Source organism: Diceros bicornis, chromosome X, assembly GCF_020826845.1.
Source record: "Diceros bicornis minor isolate mBicDic1 chromosome X, mDicBic1.mat.cur, whole genome shotgun sequence".
NCBI classification, from domain to species: Eukaryota; Metazoa; Chordata; class Mammalia; order Perissodactyla; family Rhinocerotidae; genus Diceros; species Diceros bicornis.
Window position 1 is genome coordinate 20,873,033 of NC_080781.1, and position 19,034 is coordinate 20,892,066.

At 38.1% G+C, this 19,034-nt stretch overlaps 1 protein-coding gene across 2 annotated transcripts in view; it reads left to right on the plus strand.

Moving 5' to 3' along the window:
* Positions 1-19,034, plus strand: part of POLA1 (DNA polymerase alpha 1, catalytic subunit) — a 281,703-nt gene that overhangs the window by 139,530 nt on the left and 123,139 nt on the right. For both annotated transcript variants that reach the window (XM_058535594.1, XM_058535595.1), the window contains exon 34: positions 543-674. In XM_058535594.1, coding sequence (XP_058391577.1) covers positions 543-674 — 132 coding nt within the window. The remainder of the gene's footprint in view (positions 1-542; positions 675-19,034) is intronic.

A 19,034-nucleotide genomic window follows, 5' to 3' on the forward strand; every position in this document is an offset into this window, starting at 1 on the left:
AATACATTTCATGGGGGGAGGATTACAGAAACTTTAGATTTACTACGCTGACAATAAGTGAGTGCTTTGTGGTGTAACACTTAATTTTTAGGCTTTATTCTTAAAATTAAGTTGACAATATGAAAACAAGCTAATGTCATTAGTGCTCTTGCTTTATCTTCAAATTTGGAATGAATAAGTACAAATTTAAAATTTTGATCAGTATCTCTAAGAAGGATGTTTATTTCTAATAACGTGACTTCACTGGTATTTTCAGAGGGAAAATTATTTTATCCATCGAGTCTGTCATGTATTGACTGTAAAAAAAAAAGTGATTTCAGGGTGTTTTTCTTCGACTTTGTACTCCATTATAATGGTGGTGTAAGAGTAGAAGGTACGTGTGACTAAGGGGACCTTTGGGAGGAAAGTAGTTGAGACAATAGAGTTAAAAACTCACCAATAAAATGAATTAAGAATATTGTATACCAGGACAGCACGTAAGTTTTTAAGCACAAGAAACCTTTTATAACCTTTTGTATACTTGTCTGTCTTGACTTCTGTAGGGAACAGATATGGAGCCCAGCTTGTATCGTTGCAGTAACATCGATTGTAAGGCTTCACCTCTGACCTTTTTGGTACAGCTGAGCAACAAATTGATCATGGACATTAGACGTTGCATTAAAAAATACTATGAAGTAAGTATCCATAATGAGTTTCTTGCATACACAACTTATTTAGGTTTGGTGCTTGTTTTAAAGTAAAACAATATGGTTTTGTATTATTGGTTTTTTATGAAACTGTGAAGTTTTGAAAAGACTTTGGAGGAAAATGATTTGATTTTCTATTGGGCATTACATCTCATTAAGAGCAATATTTTAAATAATGAAATTTTTACTTTTAAGGAAAAATGAGACTATAAACAGGAAATGTTTTAGTTTATTATTGCCTAAATAAGACTAAATTAAATGGTCACTCAGATCTTTGGACAGAGGAGGAAAAATCAACATTGCCTATCTTTGGCAAGTAGAGCCGTAACATCACGTGTGGTGACTTTAATAAACTGCCCATTACCTAAGAAAGACTTTGTGTTTGTATGCTAATCTGAACCATTTCTTAGCTTAGTTTTCCAAGGAAATCAAAATAAACATCTTTTAAGTGTAAATGCAATTTGTCTGGCATTTTAAAGAGAATGTCTAATTTTTGTAAATGTATGGTAAAAATGCTAGAGCAGTGAGTGAGCTATCTGTGTTAGAAAGAAGGCTTTTTTTCAAAGTTTTTGTTTTGTTTTTGACACATTTCATATGAATGAGCTTTTCTCTTCAAAAATTAAAATTAAAAAACTCCCACATTTCCCATTTGATTTTTCTTAGTGTTTCATTGTATCATTTGTCGTCTAAACAAAATTTCTGTTACTTGAAAGTTCACTGTAACTTACTTAAAGAAGCTACTTTGGCAAGGCATTTCCAAAAACTGCTCAGGTTCTATTAGGTAAGACTCATGACTTGATCAGTATCATTCTATAATTTCTACTTATAGTTAGCATATAACGTAGCATTTTCTTCTTTAAAATCTAACTCATTAAATGAAAATCGAGTATTAGATCATTAGGATGAAGAGGGAAAACAGAGTTCCAGTATTGTGATTTTGGAGTAGAATACTTTGTCAAAAAAAAAACACAAGTAGGTTTTTCTGAAGATATTTTAAAAATAATAATTATGACTACATTTTGGGAAATCTGAAACATTTTAGTGAATAATCCTGTGTCACACTTAATGAGCAGTTGGATGGGAATAAAGGTTATCTGTGGGTTCACATTCTGCAGTAGATGAAATGTTCAGCACATGAAATGTTAGGCCCTTATTTAGCATGAAGAACCCAAATCAAAACTATTCAGCTCCTCATTTACAGACCTCATTGAGCAGAGCATGATTCTTGACTCTTGGGAAGAATTCTGAGTTTTCTTTCTGTGTTTAGTCTATCAAAATCTTCACCAGGGAAATGTTAATATTAGAAGAAACTTATCTATTTCCTTCTATAAGAAGGGACAATCTGTTTTGACTAAGTTGAGAATTGGCAGAAAAATGATCTTCTGTATAGTTAGAAATATCCCCTAACTGAAAGATTGATTTCTAACGTAGTTGTGTGTGTGTGTGTGTGTTGTGGTGGTAGCAGTGGTAGTCATTATATGAGTATTTTTCAAGCTAAATAACCTAGTTTTAGGCACCCAGACATTTAACCCAAGGTTTCTGTAGCATTTGCTTTAATTGTCTTGTCCACTAGCCATCTCACTAACAGCAAGTAACAGTTTTCATCTAGTTAATTGCCCACTTGATTGACTTTCCTAAGGGATTTCTAATTAAAATACCCAAATATCACTTCTAAAGTTGAAAATTGATATGACTATCCTCAAAATTAGGAAACTATTTCTCTACTTTCTGATCTCAGTCATATGTGATTGGATAGGAGAAAAAGAAATCCATTCTTTGTTCTTTTCATGGCCCCATGCTGAACAAATGTTTCAGATAGTCTCAAGATCAGAGCTTTTATACGGAAAGCTGATGCACCTCTAAGTTCTACTTCATTGGTAGATTCTTATTTTTCCTTCTGATTCCAGACTTAAATGAACTTTTCCTGTAGGGGGACATGACATTTAGTTTCTTTTGTTATTGTGCCTCAAGTGATACTGATTACAGTGCGTTTGGTTTGATATACCATAGTGACAGTAATCCAGCTGGAGATTACACCAAGTGTATTAGAGGCAAGGATATTGGTAATAAGTACTGGGATTAAGTAACTGTTCTCTGAAGCTAATGACCAAAAGAGTTTCCTCCTATTTTGCAGGTTAAAAAATACTACCCACTGGGTGTAAAAGTTGTTAGTGGACTGTGAACAAGTATCTCAATATTTTGTTCATTTTAGTCTTAGAATCACTGCAGGGGAAGTATAATCTACATTGAGAAAGGAAGGCATCTCCATAAGGCAGGAGCTTTAGTAAAAGACAATGGAGGAGTATGGTACTTGACCAAATACTCACCCTGCCAAGGAACGTAGTTCTAGATCAGCAAGAAATCAGGTTGTCAGGGGCCAGCCCCATGGCCTAGTGGTAAAGTTCAGTGCACTCCGCTTTGCCAGGCCGGGTTTGGTTCCCGGGCACAGACCTACAGTGCCTGTCAGCAACCATGCTGTGTCAGCGACCCACATACAAAATAGAGGAAGATTGGCACAGATGTTAGCTCAGGGAGAATCTTCCTCAGCAAAAAAAAAAGGAAATCAGGTTGTCAAGAACAAAGGGACAAAAGTTTAGGGTAATAAAGTATACTTCTAAATCACTTTTAAAAAAATACATCACATATTGTTATTTTCTGTCATGAATAGATAGTACTGACTGGATAAATGTGATACAACAAACCTTAAAAATTTTATGTATCTGAGAATGAATCTATATCATATCATACTGTTTTAATATTGGCCCTTTTAATAAGAGAGGAAATACTTTTTTCTCTCTCACCATATAGCAGTGATTGTATGCCCCAAATTCTCACTTTCTAGAACATTTAAATTATAATATACGTGGAAATACAAAAAGCACTGAGCAAGGACATTTTAAGAAATATGTTAATTTCTTTAGGGGGAAAACAACTCTAGTCTTCTATCCTGAGATTTAATAAAGCATTGAAAGACTTTGAGGTAGCCCAGAAGCTCCAATTCAAAGTTGATTTCGTGCCCTGGTCCTTGTTGGTTCCTCTGTACAAAGTTGAATTTAAACTGGTATTTTTTGAAAATCATAAAAAGCCAGTTTAAAGACTATATCTCTAAGCTTCTAGGGATGTTTTTGAAAGACTCAGTTTTACAGTGAAAAATTGATATGTGTTCCCCCTCCCCTTAAATTCAGCTCCAGAAGAGCAAATAGACACACACACACAAAAAAGAGAGAGAAACACTAGCTAATCTAAATTGGGAAATGAAGAGGGCTTTTTTTAAGCATGAAAATTTCATCATCTTGTCAGCTGGCAGAATGCCTGCTGTGTGGATTCACAAAGGCTAAGAATTACACTTTCATGAAATTTTCCTCACTAACTGCCCTGGTTAATTTGAAAGATAACCCACTGTTCTAATTCATTCCTCAATTGGGCGGTGCAGGTTTTATCTTTGATCTGACAAAGCATTTGTGTTAATCGTTTTGGCCCTCCACTAGACACTCTTGGGATTGTGCTTTTACAATAAATGTGTCTGTGATAGCTCTTTAGTCTATTATACTTACAATAGATCCATAGAACTGGTAATTAATTCTCCACTGCTTTGGAAATGGGAAGAATAGGTGTAGCTCTGTCAAGTGTGGCTGGGAAGTTTGTTTAGCTGGTTCATTTTTGAAGTGTTCCCCTCAGCCGTCCATGTAGCAGCTACAGAAGAGAGTCTGAGATTGAGATGCTGCCTACCCTGAAGACTTGCTGATAAATGGGAAATCTGACCCCTCTTGGTACCTGGGAGGGGAGTAGTGGGTCATTTACTTTCATCTCAAGTAGTATTCGTTATAATGTATATTAAACCCTCATTTTAATACTTAAAGATCCATTCATTTCTAAAGGTAGATAGTCAACTCAAATATGCTCCTAAATTCTCATTGATGGCTTATTAATTCTCATTGATGGCTTATGTAGGTTTCAGTGTTTTCCAATGGGGCAAAATGTATTCCTCACCAGCCTTGTAGTGTTTCCAGCCACTTGTAAAGGAGCATTACTTAGAGCACTTTGCTATGACTTTTAAACAGAGAGATATTGCTGGCTCTCCACCTACAAAAATTAGCAGTGACCAACTAGTCAGTGCCATGCATATGATAACCATTGATTAGTTGCTAGGACCATAAATTGGTGGTTGAACTCCTTTGCAATTTGCTGTTGGTTTTACAATCTCAGAATTTTCCTGAAGTAAGCTTTCTGAGGACAGGGGCTGTGCTTTCTTCTGTGTCTCATCTGTGATCTCTGCCACAGCCTTTTGCTCTCAGTCGTGTGTGCATTTTAATTTTCAATAACCAAAGGGATCAACAAATAAAGATTATGCTTTCTTGTTTTTTCTTTACGTTTTTTTGTCACTGCTGTCATATTGGCAGAAGGTTTATTAGTGGTACACAAGATTCTCAGGTTAATACAAAATTCTACTGTATTTAAGGTCATGAAGGCCCTGACAAATAAAGCCCTTTGTTCCTCTGTCATCTGTATTTTATATCACTGATTACTGTTGATTTCAGTATATGCCTACCTCCAACTTCATAGTCTTAATTTGTTTTTTCCTCCCAACCAAGCATCAGGCAGAGGCATTGACCAGAAGTATTTTTATTATGGTGGAAAATCACATCCTGCATAAACGTGCTCTCATTGTCCTGACACAAGAGTCGATCTCAAACTACACAGGGTGGCAAAGAAAGTGGATGCTTAGCTGTTGTTCCTCTCTCACTCCTGCTCTCTCCCTGTATTATTCTCTTTTACTTCTTAGTATATTAATCGTGGCGTAAGCCACATTTTAAAAATCTCTTTTGGACCCATTTGTGTGAGGAATTCCAAAAATAACATCCAGGGTCTGTTGCCTCGTGATGCAGAGACTTGCTGATGTTCGCGTATGTGAGTGCCCAGCGGAGAAGGGCATGTTTGACCAACGATGCCGAGCCTCAGTGTGGTGGCTGTGAGCCCCTCTGGAAGATGGCACACATCTGGCAAGTGTAGTGGCATGTTTTTTTGTGAATGACGAATCCATGTTAAACTTTTTTCATCTTTGCAAAAAAAAAAATACTTGTTAATTTTGCAATGGATATGCATTCCTCGAAGACAAAATTACTAACAACCACTGAACATAATGTTGTTAAGCCAGAGATTGAATTGGAGTTACCTTTTATTAAAAGTGCAAGCAGGGCAGGGTGAAATATTGGCTAAAATATTTGCTCCACCAAAATACATACCCACTCAGCACCATAGGCAGCACAATCCATGATGCCCAATGGTGCTTGAAGAAGGGTCATTTCACTAGGAAGGCACAGAGCTCAATTAGTAATTAAATCTGATAAATTAGAGATGACGCATGAAGCAGCCCCCCCCCACCTGTGTAAATCACTAACAGGGCTACTCTCATTTCCATGGTCTTTCAGTCTTCAAGTATAGCAGTACATCACAACAGAGTTATATTGTGCAGGTGGATCTGTGGGTTTTAGAGCCATCAGTGATGTTCAGTAACTCTCTCCTGTTCCACTGAAAATATTTGGTGTTCAATAACCCTCAAAATTTCTCATTTCTTACCTGTGGTGATGTGGGCTGATAGTTTTTAGGTTATAGGTTGCAATATGCAATAGTCTCACAGGTACATTAGTTCAAAATAGTTTAAACTCTAAGCACTATTGGAATTATTGTTTATTTCCTTGCCTCTGCATTTATATTTAGAACATGTAAAAAGAATAAATTGGGTTTCTTTTTTGTAAAGACTCTTAACAGCATAATTATAAGTGGTACAAAAGGCATGCAAAGAAGCAATAGATATCCATCCCACCCATTCAGCATCACAGGCAGCACAATCCATGCTGCCCAACGGTGCTTGAAGAAGGATCATTTCTTTAGGAATGCATAGAACTCATCCTAAATCTTATTAAAACAAAACAAAAAGAATATATTGAGAATTAGTATTTCTTTTTGCTTCACACCCTTTGATAGGGAAGCTAAGCATAAATGAACACCATGGACACCAGTCACATTATTTTGTGTGTGAGGAAGATTAGCCCTGAGCTAACATCTGTTGCCAATCCTCCTCTTTTTGCTGAGGAAGATTGGCCCTGGGCTAACATCCGTACCCATCTTCCTCTACTTTATATATGGGCCGCCTGCCACAGCATGGCTTGACAAGCGGTGCATAGGTCTGCGTCTGGGGTCTGAAACCGCAAACCCCGGGCCACTGAAGCAGAGTGCGTGAACTTAACACTACGCCACCGGGCCGGCCCTATTCACTTAATCTTAACCTTACAGCATGGACCCTGTTTGGGGAGGCTCAGAACTAGAGCATGATCTTGAGGAACTAATAGGGGACCCACACCAGATTCTGAGGTGCCCAGGACCAGTGTTGTCTATTGTGGACTGACCACGGAGCTCCCTGCAGGATCTGAACTTGGGCCATAGCCTCTCCCTTGCCCATGCCATTCCCCGAATATGCATATTCTCCCTCCTGAGTTTTCTGTCAGAGGTGGAGGCAGTTAGAGCCCTGGCCCTTGCCTGTCCTTTCCTTATGTTCTGAAAGCTTAGCAGTTGGTTATATCAGTTTTCATACCAGCCATTGCTAGCCTCACAACAGACTGTGAGGTTTTGTATTCAGACACCTAGTTCAGAGTTGCTGTCTAGTCGCTTACCAGTTCTGTAACTTGGGCTAGTTACTGAGCTTCTCCAAGCCACAATGTCGTAGCCTATAAGACGATGATAGTAATGGTACCTGCCGCCTAAGGTCATAACGAGGACTGTATAGGATAATGTATTTAAAGTGCTCAGAAAATGCATAGAGAGCGCTCATTATTAACGTTGTTATTCCAGTGTGAAATATGATGGATGAACATAGCTTGGCTGTGTTCCTTTATGTGCTCAGAACCCACAGAGATTCAGACCTGGGCCGGGGCCTTGCTGCCGCTGTCTTTCTAGATATCTAGAAGCATTCGTCATCTTGCTGCTCTCCCTCCCCCATGCAGTCAGAACGATACCACACCGTGCTGTGCTTTCTCTTGGCCCACCCTGCAGTTTGCCAGTATGGGAGTTTCCTTTTCAGTGTTGGTGAATAGGTTCTCAAAGTCAGCCTTAGGAAAGGATGCTAATAAGGACAGGGGCAGCTTGGGGTAGTGGCAGAAAGCAAGAAAAGGACACTAGGCTATAACTCCTTCAAGGCCCAGCACCCCATACTGTGCCTAACCTGGAGGGGCTCAGTACAAAGTTATTGATATTCTGTGAAAAGATCGTGATATTCTGAGAGGCTGGTGCTATCAAGTGACTCCTTCAGGTCAGAAATAGCAGTATCGGGATTGTGATCATACTTGGGGACCCTAGTCCAGAATTCTGCCTATCATATATGGTAAGGTAGCCATTTATGGATAACAGGTTGCTCGCCATCTTCACTGTAGTTCCTTTTTCAATAGGGTGCCACAAGAGCCCTAGGCATTAGCATTACAAGCTAGGCCAGGCCACAAGGCTGGCTGGGGCACGAGTCCAGAAAGCTGATTATAGCCACCCAGGAATGGACTAGTCCAACCATTGAAGGGAAGCCTGGATTTCAGCAACTTCTGATACAGTTCACTTCCTCTGAAGGGAAAATTGAAGGTTTTTTGAAATTCTGAGGAAATGCCATAGGAGTTGTCAAATATCTGAAAACAAGTGGGTAGAAACAGAAAACCGCCTGTGCCAAAACAGTAGAATTCTTTTCTTCAGTTTGATTTCTCTAACCTTGTGTATTTAGGAAAAACTCAACTTCAGGTGTAACTCCAGTCGTCTAGAGCTACTGTCTTGTAGTAGCCTAAGAAATTGAACCAGAACACATTTCATTTAACCTTTCAAAAGTGAGATTTTCACACCACTGACCTTCTTGACTTCAAGGAGCAAAATGGAGCTATGCGTTCTCTGCTGCACATGTAAACGAGAGAGGGGAGGAGAGCGCCTCAGATGATGGCTGTCTCTCATATTTGGTTTGCCTAGAAAGTGTACGTTATGGTTCACATGTGGAGATTGGCCCTTTGCAAATAGTTACAGAAACAAATTTCCACATCGTCCTGTCTAACTTAGTCTTGTGTTAAATGGAATAACCATAATTTTGTTCAGGAGGGAGTTAATTCAGCTGCCTTTCCGAGGCACCATAGAAAAATTCTCAAAAGCCCGGATTCCAAAAAATACTACTACTAATAAAAATTAGAGCACCAGTACTTTGTACTTGAGGGGTGTTGGTTTGTTTGTGCTTGGTTTAAATCAAGAGTGGCTTTACCATATGTCATACCAACACCTATAATGTGTTATCTTACCTTGATTTTGAAAAGCAACGTATAACTTTTTGTCCTGGTTCAAAACTCATCTGATTCCTGGCATTCCTTCCAGTTTTTTTTTTCTGTTTTTACTATACTCCAGCATATTATAACTCTTAGGGTGGGTGGCTTTGTGAAGTACATAGTCCAGCTTGCTTCCCGAAAGGTCCCCCAGCCTCCTTCAGGCCGCACAGGCACTCAGGGCTTTTTGGCTGTTTGAGAAGCTCTTCATGCTGCTAGGAACCTGGATGATCTGCTGGCCCAGCTCTCGGGAGCCTAGTGTAGAGACTTCAGTCTCTATCCACCAGCAAAGAATGTTTAAGAATTGTGGTGGAGAAAACCCGAAACTGGTATACTAAAGATTTAGAAATCGTGTGGATGAAGTCACAGGTAATCTTTTGAGATAATTTCCCTGAACTACAGCTTTCCATCTACTGATGTTCAATAGCCGCTTCTTTCAGGAATTGATCAACAAAGAAAGATCAAAGGAGAGCCTAGAGTCAAGAAAGACCTGCTTAAAATTTCACAGCAAAATGGATTCTTATGCTGATGAGTGTATGCAGTGGTATAGCACAATGGTTCTCAAACCTTTTGGTCTGTGGGACGGACCCTCTATGCTCTTAAATTACTGAGGATGCCAAAGAGTTTCCATTTATGTATTCATTTATTTGATTATAAATAAAAATAGACATTTACAAAGTGGTGACCTATTTATAAGTAACAGTAAACCTATTATATAACAAAAATAATATTTTTATGAAAAATAACTATATTACAAAGCAAAATAATTTAGTCAGAACAGCGGCATTGTTTTACATTTTTTGAAATCTCTTTAATGTCTGGCTTAGAAATCAGCTGGATTCTCATATTTGCCTCTGCATCCAATCTACTATGGTATGTTGTTTTGTTCTTTTGGTGGAAGTATATGAAATTTGGCTTCGCACAGGTATGTAGTTGGAAAAGGTAGGAATATTTTAATAGCCTTTTCCATTAATAGTGGGTATTCTTTTTTGTCCCTACGCCAAACTTTGTAACATGGTAGTTTCTTAAGGGTTATTTCCAATGTGGAATCTGAAACCATATCAATGAGAGTACCCTGGTACATTAAAATCCATTATCTTGAATAGTGTATGGTATATAACATTATATTTCTGTTGTCCAAGTATTTGACAATAAGCATATATTACTTTTTTGGAGGGTGATGTTGGTTGCATTGTGAAAATTTATTTTTAAATTTATATACTGTAAAATTCACTCTTTAATATACAGTTCTATGAGTGTTGACAAATGCATAGAGTGGTGTTAACTGCTACCACAATCAATATACAGAACACTTCCATCACCCACACCCCCTTCCCACAATTCCCTTGTGCTGCTTCTTGGAGTTACACTTTTAAAATAGGTTCATTGAGATGGCTAACCTCATCTATCATATGTTGATTTGTACCACTTTTGCTTACGAAGTGTCATATTTTCTGGCATTATCTTCCATCTGGGATCCACCATACTGAATACGCTGCCGTTCCCAGAGATGCGCAAAATGAAACTCTGTAATGTGTGTTTCTTTGCTTAGCTAGGAGTGAGAAGGTACTTGATCTGTAAATATAAAATGAAATTCTCGGGCTGGCTCCGTGGCTTAGCGGTTAAGTGTGCGCGCTCCACTGCTGGCGGCCCGGGTTCGGATCCGGGCACACACTGTCGCACCGCTTCTCTGGCCATGCTGAGGCCACGTCCCACATACAGCAACTAGAAGGATGTGCAACTATAACATACAACTATCTACTGGGGCTTTGGGGGGAAAAATAAATAAATAAAAATCTTAAAAAAAAAAATGAAATTCTAAGGACAATTCCCCCAAAGAACATTGGAGAAAAATTCTAACATTTCCGTTGGAACTTTATAACGAGAAATTTCAGCTCTGAGGATTTGAAAAAGCAAACTAAATCATATCTTCAACTCATTACTTTGTTTCAATGGGTCATGAAGACAGAGAGAACCTCAACAGCAAGAGCAGCGGTTCCAGCACTCAAGTAATTATATTCACTATTTCAGCTTTCTAGAAATTAGACCTAGATATTGAGCCACTTAAAAAGATAACTAAACTTTCCTGTATTCAAATGTGCATCCATTTTAACCCATCCACATCTATAGCAGAGTTTGTCATTTTACAGATTCTACCACATGTGTAGATTCATGTAACCACCACCACACTCAGGATACAAAATAGTTCCATCGCCCCAAAAATCTCCCTCTTGCTATCCCTTTATAATCACACCTTCCTTCCCACCCCTAACTATGGCAACTTGTTCTCATCACTATAGTTCTGTCTTTTTAAGAATGTCATAGAAATGAAATCATACAGTATGCAGCCTTTGAGACTGTCTTCTTTCACTTAGTTCATTCCTTTTATTGTTGAGTATTATTCCATTGTATGGGTGTATCAGTTCATTTGATCCATTCACTTGTTGAAAGGTGTTTGGGTTATTTCCAATTTGGGGCAATTATTAATTCAGCGGCTATAAACATTCGTGTGTAGGTTTTTGTGTGAGCATAAGTTTTCATTCTCCTAGGATAAGATACCCAGCAGTAGAATTGCTGGCTTATATGTTAAGTGTGTGTTTACCCTTTTAAGACATTGCCAAATTATCTTTCGGAGTAACGGCACTATTTTTCATTCCCACCAGTGGCATATGCGAGTTCCAGTTTCTGGGCATCCTCACTGGCACTTGGTATTGTTGATATTCTTTATTTTAGCCATTCTAATAGGTGTGGGTGGTATCTCATTGTGGGTTTTTTTTGTGTGTGTGTGAGGAAGCTCAGCCCTGAGCTAACATCCATGCTAATCCTCCCCTTTTTGCTGAGGAAGACCGGCTCTGAGCTAACATCTATTGCCAATCCTCCTCCTTTTTTTGCCCCAAAGCCCCAGTAGATAGTTGTATGTCATAGTTGCACATCCTTCTAGTTGCTGTGTGTGGGACGCGGCCTCAGCATGGCTGGAGAAGCTGTGCGTCGGTGCGCGCCTGGGATCTGAACCCGGGCCGCCAGTAGCGGAGCGCACGCACTTAACCGCTAAGCCACGGGGCCGGCCCTCATCATGGTTTTAATTTGCATTTCCCTGAATATTGAACATCTTTTCATGTGTTTATTTGCCTCTTTGGTGAAGTGTCCAAGTTTTTCCCCAATTTTTATTTGGATTGTTTGTTTTCTTACTGTTTGAGTTTTGAGTTCTTTGTATAGTCTAGATACAGGCCCTTTGTTGTATATGTGATTTGCAAATATTCCAGTCTGTAGCTTGTGTTTTCATTCTCTTAATGGTGTGTTTCATAGAACAAAACTTTTTAATTTCGATGAAGTCCAGTATATCAGTTTTTCTTTTTATAGATCTTGCTTTTGGTCTCATGCCTAAGAACTTAAATTTTACATCTAGATCTATGATCCATTTAAGTTAATTTTTATATAAGGTATGAGGCTTAGGACAAGGTTCATTTTTGGGGGGTCTCCCTAAGTCCAGTTGTTCCAGCACTGCTTACTGAAGAGACTATCGTTCCTCCATTGAATTGCACCTTTTGCACCCTAGTGAAAAACCATTTGAGCATACTTGTGTGGGTCCATTTCTGTATCCTCTATTCTATTCCATTGATCTCTGTGCTTATCCCTTTGCCAACACCACAGTCTCGATTACTGTAGCTTTATAAGTCTACATAAGTCTTATGTAGTATGATTCCTCCATTTTATTTTTTTCGATAATGTTTTAGCTATTCTAGTTCTTTTGCCTTTCCATATAAATTTGAGTCAGCTTGTCTTTATTGACAAAAAAATCCTGCTGGGATTTCTGTTGGGATTGTATTAAATCTTTATATCACTTTGGGGAGAATTGACATCTTTATTATGTTGAGTTTTCCAATCCATGAACATGGTATGTCTCTCCATTTATTTAGATCTTTTTTATCTTTCATTAGCATTTTATAGTTTTCAGTATACAAGTCAGGTACATGTTTTATTGGATTTATACCTAAGGAGTTCATTTTGGGGAAAGTTATTTTTTTTAAATTTTGGTCTCCAATTGTTTTCCCTAGTATATAGAAATATAATTATATAAATTTTTGTTCTGACACTTCTATAATTAAGAGAGTTATAGGTGAATCAGCTGGTTCTCAAAAGAGTACTGAGGACCCATGAAACATTAAAAATACCCTATATAAATGTATAGTTAATATGCAGTCCTTAAAATTTATTTTATAAATCTATATTTATTGCCCCAAATATTTGGCCACATAATAGTGCCGAGTTTTAAAAAAATACTAGCTCATATACTACAGTTCACTTATGTAAAATTCATGTATGTGTGTGTGCATGTGCGTGTGCTTAGAGAGATTTCTAGAAGAATGTTTACCATATGTCAAAAATCATATCTGAGTAGTGAAAAGTTTAGGTGTTTTGTATTTTTTCCATATTGCTTTTTCTCTATTTGAATATTTCACAATAGGCATGTATTTTATATCTGAACAATGAAGCTGCTTAGAAAAGAAAAATAAAACGGTGAATTGTAATATGGTCCTTACCAGTAAATGAGGATAGTATAGACTCAAGTCTTACTTGAGAATTAAGTACTTGCATCCTAAAAATCTTGATGTTGCTCCAAACATTTTATGATTCTAAAATTTTATATTGAAAACCCAAGGAACATTTTAAGACAGATGGAACATTCTGAGAATACTGCGTTTAGAATTTTTTTTCACCACAGCATTTTGTTTTCATCATATACTTGTCTCTGTATCAGGCAAAGACAGTGGATCTCAACTTGGGCTGCCCATTAGAATCATCTGGGTGGGTTTTAAAAAGAGTATCTGATGGCTCAGCCCACCCTGGACATTAGATTAGAATTTCTGAAGGTGGGGCCAGGGCATTGGTGTTTTTAAAAGTTCCCCATGTGATTACTAAACTCTTCAAAAAACACATGTTGATGAATTCTAATGTAATGTATAAGAACCACTGAATATTTTAAGATAAGTTTTCTATATATTAAATTATGATGATTATATATGATTTTTATATATACATATAGGTTATGTATGAAGATATGAAAATAAAAGGTATATATGCTTTCACACCTGTATCAAGATAAACATGTACTTATAAATGAGAAGGGAATTAAATTTCAGAAACAAAATGAGTTCTAATGTGACCAAGAATAATTTTATGAAAGCAAAAAACCCGTAGCATCTTTAATATTTCCACATTTTTCGTGGGAATTTACCATCCTTGTTAAGTCTTCGGGTGTGTCGCTGACGCTTGACAAATGGCAGATAATTAGCATTGCTCAACCTTGTCTCTTCTGTGTTGTAGATATGATTGTATAAACCTAGGTTGAGGAGTATTTGTGTACAGAAATGTCATCTTCCAAAGGGAGACCTCCTGTATAATGATTTCATGACATCATCCAATCCTGCATATGCTGAGGAATTATGTTCTTTATAACACTTTAAATTGGTTCTGAGATCTGCAGTCCTGTCTCCACCCTCTCAATCTTGACTGTGACTCACCGTAGTCTCTTTTTGAGTAGCTTCAGCTTCCCGTCTGTAGGAAGTGCCTCGTTTTGCCCAGGCCTAGCTCTCCCTGAGCAGAGCCCAAAGGTCAAAATGGTGTGGGGGAGACGTTGGTCAACAGGTACAAAGTTGCAGTTATGTAGGATGAGTAAATCTAGAGATCTAACGTACAACATGATGACTATAGTTAATAATACTGTATTGAAGACTGGCAATTTACCGAGAGAGTAAATTTCAGATGCTTTCATTATACACACAAAAAGGGTAACTTGTGTGAGGAGAAGATATGTTAATTAGCTTGACTGTGGTAATCATTTCACTATATATATAAAATCATCATGTTATACACCTTAAATGTATACAATTTTTATTTTAAAAATACAATAAAATAAATGAGACAGTCCCTAGGCTACGTTTCCCAGTGCTCCTCTTAGGAATCAGATAACAGAAATGGGATTCTGTAGCTTCCTCAATATGCAACAACTTGAACAAAAATAGAAGGCTGTCCATCTTTTGAAATGTTCTGGGCATTTTTGGGGTTCCTATGAAAATCTTGCGAACTGGTTTACTTAGCTACCTATCTGTAGGGCTATCAGGACCCCTTAAACACCATTTTTCCTGGTCTCACCTACCAAAAGTATTTAATGTGGCTTAAAGAAAGAGACAAGTCATTTTAAAAGGAGAGGATTCCATTATGTCAATATACATTGTATATTACACAGTACATTGCAGTTTTCAAAACATTTTCTCAACCTTACCAAATTTGTTCCTCACAGTAATCTTGTAAGATATATAGAGGGATACCCTCCAGTATGTCCCAACTCAGGATAATAGAAGCCTGCAAGTTGCCCAAATTGGATATCTTGGTATTACATATTCCTCCTACTCTCACACTGCCTTCTGCTTTAATTCAGTTTTTGGTTATCTCATCCTTACCTTTCTAATTGATCTTCCTGCCTTGACCGATTCCCTTACCAGTCCATTCCCCACACTGTTCCCAGGATTGCCTTTTCAAAATAGGGTTAATAATGTCACCTTCTAGCTTAAAAACCCTCAGTGGATTCTTATTTCTTACAGATTCAAATTCAAATTCCTTAGCATTGCATTATTCCCTTTGCCAGCCTTTCCACCTTTTTCTCCATCCTCACTGTCTACCGCAGGCCATCTGCCCACCGCACCAGAGAGCTTGGCATTCCTCAAAGATCTCGTGTGCTTTTCTACCTCTTTCCGTTCGCTCCTGCCATCTGCTCTGCCTAGAACCACACCCCACCACTCACACCACCCCACTTTGTGAAATTCTCATGCCTTCAGTGGCAGTCTCTGGAAAGCTTTCCTCAACTCTCTAGGCAGAATGTCTTCCTCTCGCTCGTGTGTATTCCATAACCCTTTCTACACACCTGGCACAGCACCTGTTGCCAAGTTAAGTGACTCTCTTTCCCAGACTGTGAGCTCCTTGTGAACACAAGCTGCACTGTATATGCTGTGTTTAGCTTCACGTCCCCTGAGCAGAGCATAGTGCCAGGGACATGGCTGACACAGGACTTGTTTGAGTATGAGAATGGTTTTTGGAACCTTCAGAGAGGCTGTGGTGCAGCATTTATGTTTAATGGAGTGACCAATTATTTTTTATTATTAATGACTCCACACCCAGTGGACAGTATTTTCTAGAATGTCATCTTTAATTTCTCTCACTTTTTAAATTTCAGTCACTTGAGGCATCTCAACAGGTTAATCTTACTCTTGTATACAGAGTACATATTTTCACCTGAAAAAATGTCTCTGCTTCTTGAACCAAAGGTGTGGTGGGGATCTTTCCTTTTATCTAATAGCACTCTTCCTGCCTCTCAGATTATGACCAGGAAACTGGCTTCCTAGCAGCAGAACTGGTTTTCAAACTCCTGTTGCATAGGTTCTCTTAATGGAGTAGTCATATCTTTTTCCTGTTAACACCATGACTAAATACTCAGTCATACAGTTTTGAGACTCGCTTAGTACCATGTATATGTGTGTGTGTATTTGTCCGTTCTTTTATGCTCTTTCCCTAGCTCCAGCATACACAAATGTGCCCTTGAAGAAGAGTAATGGAGCCTACTTGGCTTTTGCCTCCTGTTGGAGAGTTGTTCTGTTTATTGGTCATCATATGCTCAGTGATGCTGGTGATGTGTTAGGGAAAATCAGTGTAGGTAGGAAAGTGGCTGATAGCAGAATGTGAAATCCACAGTTCTGGAGGGGGCCTCAGAAAAGCTCATCGGATCCAACCTTCTTCTCCTAACACAATTAGAACCTCCTCCCTCTTCTGGTGCAATGGTGGTGATGGTGCAATGAGCAGAAAAGGGCTCGTTATAGAATTGTATGGCCTCAATTTCAGAGAACTTCTGTTTACCTTCAAAATGGCCATTTCCTACTTTTAAAAGATAACGTGAGTTTGTGACCAGAGTTAAGTATTTTTGGACAATAGTAGTACAGTGTTGCATTTCCGTTGTAGTACAAGCCACTCTGCAGGAATAAGCTAGAGCAAAGGAATGGACATGAGTTTAGATGACATTTTTAATCAGACCATCACTAGCAGATGATAGAACAGCTGTACTTCTTTTGCGACTTTCCTCCCTTTTTATTTAACATGTAGAGTGAAGTGCAATTTGCAGCACTTGGAACCTTGCAAAAGACAACCAACCAAACAGATAATAAACCAAAAAGTAAAGAGAATCACCCAAGGCACACACTGGGTAGCAGCTTTGTCTGAGCAGCAGTGTCAGACTCTTGGGACATCAACCCCGCTCCCCACCCCCTTTCAAAATCCTACAAAACCCTCCCTTGTTGTTTCTGTTGAGGCCAAGAGTCAGGCAAATAGCTTTTGTGTTGGGCTTTAAAATGAAAGTTGTTTTATCATATTAAACTGCCAGGACCATGTCTTCTTGACACGAGACCCCTAAAACACCTATTACAATGCCATGGACTCAGCAGACACTCAGTTTTATGTGAAGTCACACACACTAGAAGCATCTGAATTCCCATTTCTGTGTTTATAAACATGTGGATTGTAAGAACAACTCATTTTTCTAAACTAATGCTTTACCTGGTTCTTGGGTGATCTTTTAGGTGATTTCAGGCCATCATCACAGAAGTTAATATCTGACATCCATCAGGGTGTTTGTTTTATAGGAAGAAAAGATGGATTGTTAGGAAGAAACAAACTAGGTTTTGGTAATGTTAAAGAATCAGATACATGTTTTGGAAGTTTGGGGAGCCTTTTTGTTTGTTGAATTTATCAGTAAGGCGTTTATGATGTCTGTTTGTTGCCTATGCAGAGAATCTGCTTTATGCCAAATTCTGAGCTGCGTAAATATCAACATAATGTTTGTGAAAAAAGGTTCTAAGCAATCCTTATTTCTCTTTCAGCTATGGAGCTAAATGTCCGTAGTGAAGATTATATAAAATATATAGTTGCATCTTTATGTATATTTTTATAAAATTTGATTTATGATCTAAGAGGTTTAAAAAAATCTGATAATACTGGTTATACACACATTTTTTTTAAAGTCAAGAATCACTCCTTTTCTTCTAAAGTAGACAATCAAAATAAGCAGTTTGAAGAGATGGATTTAAGACAGCAAAATTGTTGTATCTTCGGCTGCGTAAAGGAAGTACTGTACCTTGGACCAGAAAACGTGTATTAGCGATGGTTCGGTTAGTGACTGCAAAAGCAAAATAAATACGATAGTGTAAAATACAGTTCCACATGACAGCACGTTTGGCTGGTACAGAACATCAGAATTTAGGGAGCAGTTAGCACTAAAATATGTTCTGCTCCTTTGCATGAAAATACGTTAATAATGAAATCTTACAGTGCCTTTGTTTCTCGTTGATTGCTAGCAGGAAGAGGTTTGATCAGGTTTTGTTGTTGATGTTTGTTTTCTAGGGGGAGTGAGGGAGGAGTGTTTGTCATAAACCTATCCCCAAAAAGTTGCCTTATTTCTCCTCTTCAAAACTTCCACTGCCTATACAGTCTTTGTGGAATAAAGCTGCCTTATTGTTTATTTTGGGTGTAGAAGGTTGATCAGAACATCGCTTTTGAATGTGAAATTACAATATAATAAATTAAATTATAAACTTACTTGCACAAAGATATTTTCTTCCTTCTGTTAGAGTTAATCTTTAAACAGTCTCTATGTTCAGAAAAAAGATACCGTTCAAGACCCCAGATTGCAAAAGCAATGCCACTTCTGAGAGCTTTGGGGCAATCCTCTGATGTGTAATTGCTTTTACATCAGTCACAAGAGAGAGACAAGAATGCGCTTTCCTTGAACTTAACAGTTTGGGCAATTTTCTATAATCCAGTAAATACAAATTGTAGCTTGATTATTCATCTACGTCTGTCAAGCAAATTTTAATGGATGAATGAATGAGTCAAATCTATGCATGGAAATATACAAATGTGCAAAATATGGGTCTAATTACCAGGCTGCTGAATTTACACAAGGTCAGGT